At 55.4% G+C, this 5085-nt stretch overlaps 1 protein-coding gene across 1 annotated transcript in view; it reads right to left on the bottom strand.

The window, feature by feature from the left end:
* The window catches only part of LIG1 (DNA ligase 1), a 79096-nt gene that overhangs the window by 60376 nt on the left and 13635 nt on the right, over positions 1-5085 (bottom strand). The window contains 3 exon segments of the mRNA XM_042781232.1: positions 776-871; positions 2094-2220; positions 4065-4203. Coding sequence (XP_042637166.1) covers positions 776-871; positions 2094-2220; positions 4065-4203 — 362 coding nt within the window.

The raw sequence follows: 5085 nt of genomic DNA, 5'->3' as shown, positions 1-5085 counted from the left end.
CCACCCACTGAAACCCTGTGGGGCGCAGCTTTACTGTGGCACACACAGGAGTCGCCAGGAGTCAGTCAGCGCGACAGCAACAATGACAAGAACGCAGTAAAAACGTTATTTCTTCTTCCAGTATATGTGCATTATTTTCTTAAACGTCTAAGTAGTTACAGTATGAACAGTAGTTGAGACATAACTGTTTGGTGGTTAAAGCGTTTGGCTGCTAACCAAAAGGTCAGTAGTTAGACAGCACCAGTGACTGTGCAGTGGAAAGATGTCAGTCGGGAACATTGACAGCCTTGGAAACTCCACGGGGCAGTTCCACTCTGTCCTCTAGGGGCGATCAGAGTTGGAACCAACAGGAAGGCAGTAGGTTTATTCTTCTGGTTTCGTTAGGAACTGGCACCACCAACAAATGACTAAGATCTTAAGGGCACCCAGGAACCAAGAAAGAGTGGGAACCCCTGCTCTGTGGTAAAACTCACAAGAACAATAAAACCACTTTGAGGAAAATATTTTCTATAAAATAAATGTAAACACAGACAAGAAAACTGGAAACTGTATATGAATTAATACTGAATTAATATGGTCAAATGAATGGATTCGTAACCTAAGTTCCCGTGTTGGCGTGTGGAATTCTGATTGACATGTTTGGATGCAAGGATGGACGCAGGCGTCAAATCAGTAGGGGCCCAAACCCGCTACTAGCTACTTCCGGCCGGCGAGATCCCTCGCGCACGCGCACTGGCGCACCCCCCCCCCCCCCCCCCCGCTTGTCAAGCCTCACCTTGCCCCTCCTTCTTCCTCTTCACCTCTCTGTCCTGGTCTTCACTCTCCTCTTCCAGGGCGTCCTGGATTTTCCGTTTCGGGAGCTGTTTCCGAGCTGGGAAGGAAAAGAGTTCCGTGTGGCCGGTCTGTTTCCCCCAGTGAACCCCGGTCCACAGAGGGCGCCGCCGAAGGCTCTGGGCTCCCGGCCTCTCTCCACCGCCCACGGCCACTGCCCCCCGCAGGCCGTAACCCTCACCTCTGCGCTTCCTGGCTGAGTAACCTTGAGCAGACCCCTTAACCTCTCTGTGCCTCGCTCGTTCGCATGTGTGCAGACTGCAAACCCCGCCCAAGCAGATGGAGATGTAATGCACCCCGCCGGCCCGCAGCACCGCCTCACGTGAGCGCAGGTCCTGGGAGCAGCCCTCAAGCAATGGCTGAAGGCAGTCGGTGTGTAACAGCCAGGTCCGCCACCCCTCGGGGGTAATTCCAAGGCTCGCTCACACTCTGTTCCCCACCACTTTCCCGCGGAATGAGCTCCAGGCACCCCCTGGGGAGCCCGCCTCCTAACATCCTTTAAGGCCGCCTCCCCTTCCCCACCCCCTGCCCAGGGGCCCAGTGCCGCCCAAGTGTTTCCCTAATGCCAGGGGACGGACTGCTATAACCAACAAAAAATTTTCAACACTTTTCCCCCCAAAACTGTACAGTGTGTCTCTATTACCACCAGGTGACTTAAGCAGTTCTACTTTTTCCAATAGTGTCTTAAAACCCAAGGCCCGTGAAGTTCATTCCGACTCACAGCGCCCCTAGAGGACAGGGTGGAACTGCCCCATAGAGCTTCCAAGGCTGACAATCTTCACAGAAGCAAAGCCTGAACCACCTGCGTGTCCCCACGACTGGCTGTGCCCGACTGCTGTGATCTGCGGTTCTGACTCGCTCACCGTCGAAAGCGTATCGCCAGCCCTTTCCTCCCAGTGCGTCTTACTCAGGAAGCTCCCCTCAGACCTGCCCACGCAAGCCTCCACTGACCCACGGCTGATGGCTGCACCGAGCTGCACCGGCCAGGATTGAACCCAGGCCTCCTGCATGGAAGGCAAGAAGCCTAGCACGGAACCAGCACTTCCTCATCCTCCAGTGTCACCATCTGCTTCACCGATAAAGTAACTGAAACCCAGAGAAGGTAAGTAATTTGCCCAAGGTTGCACAGCCATTGCAGGGTGGAGCCAAGCTCTTAACCACAATGCCAAGGTCAGAGCCATCCTAAGAATGCCTGTCTGGTGCAGAGGCCACAGCGTGTGAGTGAGAGACAGGCAACAGAAGGCAGGGCCCTGGGTCCTCACCTGTGCGACGCTTCGGGATCCCCGACGGGGAGACGTCCGTGGGACAGGTGTCCGAGGGGGAAGGGCTGCTCTCCGGAGACGTGGCAGGACTGGGAGGAGAGGCTGGCAGGGGGTCTGGAGCAGGCTTCTGGAAGGAGCGAGAAGGTGATTTTAGGGAGTGAGGGAGGACAGGTCATCCGACCGTATCATTCCAAACAGTCGAGAGGAGATGGGGATGCTATAAATTTCTCTCTGCCCCGTCCTTCTGTCCCCGTGGCCCCAGCCTCGGCTCCGCCCTCTCCCCCCTCACCCGGACCACCACCCGTTCTCCTGCATAGCTTCATGGGTCCAGATCTTCTCCATCACGGACCCCAGCAACAGTCCTCTGTGTGATTTTAGCTGGCATATGATGGCCCAACTAAAAACTACATTTCCCAGATTCCCCTGCAGCCAGGTGTGGTCAAGGGCCTCAGAGCTACATTTCCCAGACCCTCCCGCAGCTAAGTATGATCACGACCCTCAAGAGTAGACTTTTCTGCAACTAGGTGTGGGCATAAGCCTCAGGACTACATTTCCCAGCCTCCTTTGCAGCCAAGTATAGTCATGAGCCACAGTTCCAGCCAATAGAACATTAAGAGGAAAAGATATACTAACCCTTGGTTCAAATCACCATTTGCCATTGAATTAATTCTAACTCATAGTGACCCCTGTGCCTCAGAGTAGAATGTGCTCCTCAAGGTTTTCAATGGCTGCTTTTTGAGAAGTTGAGTGCCAGGTCTTTCTTCCAGGGTGCCTCAGGGTGGAGGAGAACCTCCAATCTTTCAGTCAGAAGCTGAATATGTTAACTGTTTGTACCCCCAGTAAGTCCCGGTGGTCCACATAACATCTACTCAGAGGCACGTGGAGGGCCCCCCTCCTCCTGCGAGCTGAGTGTGGCCGGGAACAGCGGCCTCGGGCCACTCAGACCGCGTGTCCAGGAACAGCGGCCTCAGACCGCGTGTCCAGGAACAGCGGCCTCAGACCGCGTGTCCAGGAACAGCGGCCTCAGACCGCGTGTCCAGGGCTGGCAGAGCAGCAGTGCGGAAGCAGTCTGGACCCTGACACCGTGAGGCTGCCACACTGACCAGTCCTGGACTTTCCTGCTCATCAGACCAAAAGAAAAACCCAACTCACTGCCATGGGCTCAATTTCAACTCACAATGACCCCTCTTTAGGTTTCTGAGGTGGTATCTCTAGGCAAGCAGACTGCTCAGTCTTCCTCCCAGGGAGTGGCTGATGAGTTTGATCCACCAGCCTTCTGGTGAGCAGTCAAATCCCTTATCTTGCTTGCTAAGCAAGCAAGTTATTTGGGTCTTGGTTTCAGTGACTGATACCAATTCTTATAGCGCCCTGTGCCAGTTATAAGGAGTCCTGATGGTGCAGTGGTTAAGTGCTCAACCGCTAGCTGAAAGATCAGCAGCTTGAACCCACCAGCCACTCCACGGGACAAAGATAAGGCAGTCCGCTTCTGTAAAGACTGACAGCCTTGGAAACCCTGTGGTGCAGTTCCACTCTGTCCTCTAGGGGCGCTGTGAGTCAGAATCGACTCCAGGGCAGTGGGTGTGGTTTGGGCTTTGCCTCGGAAACCCTCTGGGCAATTGTGCTCTGTCCTATGGTGTCACTAGTAGTTGAATCAACTCTATGGCAGTGAGCGGTACGCCGTATCCGGCATTATCGTAAGATCTGTATATGAACTGACCCATTCCATTCTCACAGCCACCCTATGGGTTGAATGCCAGGTGAGGCCAGCAAGGCCTAGGAGCCAAGTGCCCACCCCAGCGCCCAGACAGAGACGGGGTGAGGGCCTGGGAGCCCACACTGTCTGCTCCAGGGCACAGCCGGGAGACGTCTCCAGAATCTTCCAGGGCAGCTGCTGCACTTGGTAGCTCAGGCTAAGGGGAAAGACAGTCTCCTCCATGTCTTCAGTAAAAAGGGTCAGGGACCGGGGCCCACCTGGCCTTGGAGGGACGTGAGGGTGCTGTCGTCGTCCTCCTCCCCTTCGCTGCCCAGGACGCGGGGCACCTTCCTCGCCGGCCTCTTCACCGGAGACTCGCTCTCGGGCACCACTCCGTTCCGCTCCTTCAGCGCCATCCTGGAAGGGGGCGGGGTGTTACGGCGGGCAGGACGGGGACACTGCTCCGACTCCAGCCCCTTCACCACCTTTCAAACATTCGATGCCGTTCCCCGGGTGGGCGCTCAGCACGTGCTCTTTTCCTCCCCCGAAGCTGCGGTGATACTTAGGTAAGGAGCCCTGGGGGCACGGTGGTGAAGTGCTCGGCAGCTAATTCAAAAAGGCTGGTAGTTGAAACCCACCAGCCACTCCATGGGAGAAAGAGCTGGCAGTTTGCTCCCGTAACGATGCCAGCCTAGGAAATGCTTCGGACAGGTCGACTCTGTCACGAGGCGTGCTGAGTTGGAACCGACTCAACAACAGACAACACAACAAATATGTAACAAGACATGTGACATTTCAACAATTCACACGTACCCAAGCCCAAAAGCCCATTTTCATTGGGTTGATTCTGACTCACCGCACCCCTAAAGTACAGAGTAGAGCTGCCTCAGAGGGTTCCCAAATCCGTCATCTTTACAAGAGCAAACGGCCTCATGTTTCTCCTGAGAAACAGCTGCTGGGTTCAAACCACTGACCTTTCAGTGGCACCTAACCACTGGGCCACCAGGGCGCCTTTCACAAGTGCCGTTCAGTGATATTATGTTCACTGTCAGCACATACTCTTGGTAGATCATTCATCCACCCATCCACCCACCCATCCACCCATCCACCCACCCATCCACCCATCCACCCACTCATCCATCCATCCACCCTCCCATCCAGCCACCCTCCCATCCAGCCACTCATCGATCCACCCACCCATCCATCCACCCACCCTCCCATCCATGCATCCATCCATCCACTCATCCATCCATCCATCCATCCCCCACCCATCCATCCTCTCACCCACCCACCCATCCA

The sequence above is a fragment of the Orycteropus afer genome, unplaced genomic scaffold (assembly GCF_000298275.1).
Source record: "Orycteropus afer afer isolate SDZICR_OR568_19922 unplaced genomic scaffold, OryAfe1.0 scaffold00099, whole genome shotgun sequence".
NCBI lineage: Eukaryota > Metazoa > Chordata > Mammalia > Tubulidentata > Orycteropodidae > Orycteropus > Orycteropus afer.
This window is presented reverse-complemented; position numbering and strand designations above follow the sequence as displayed.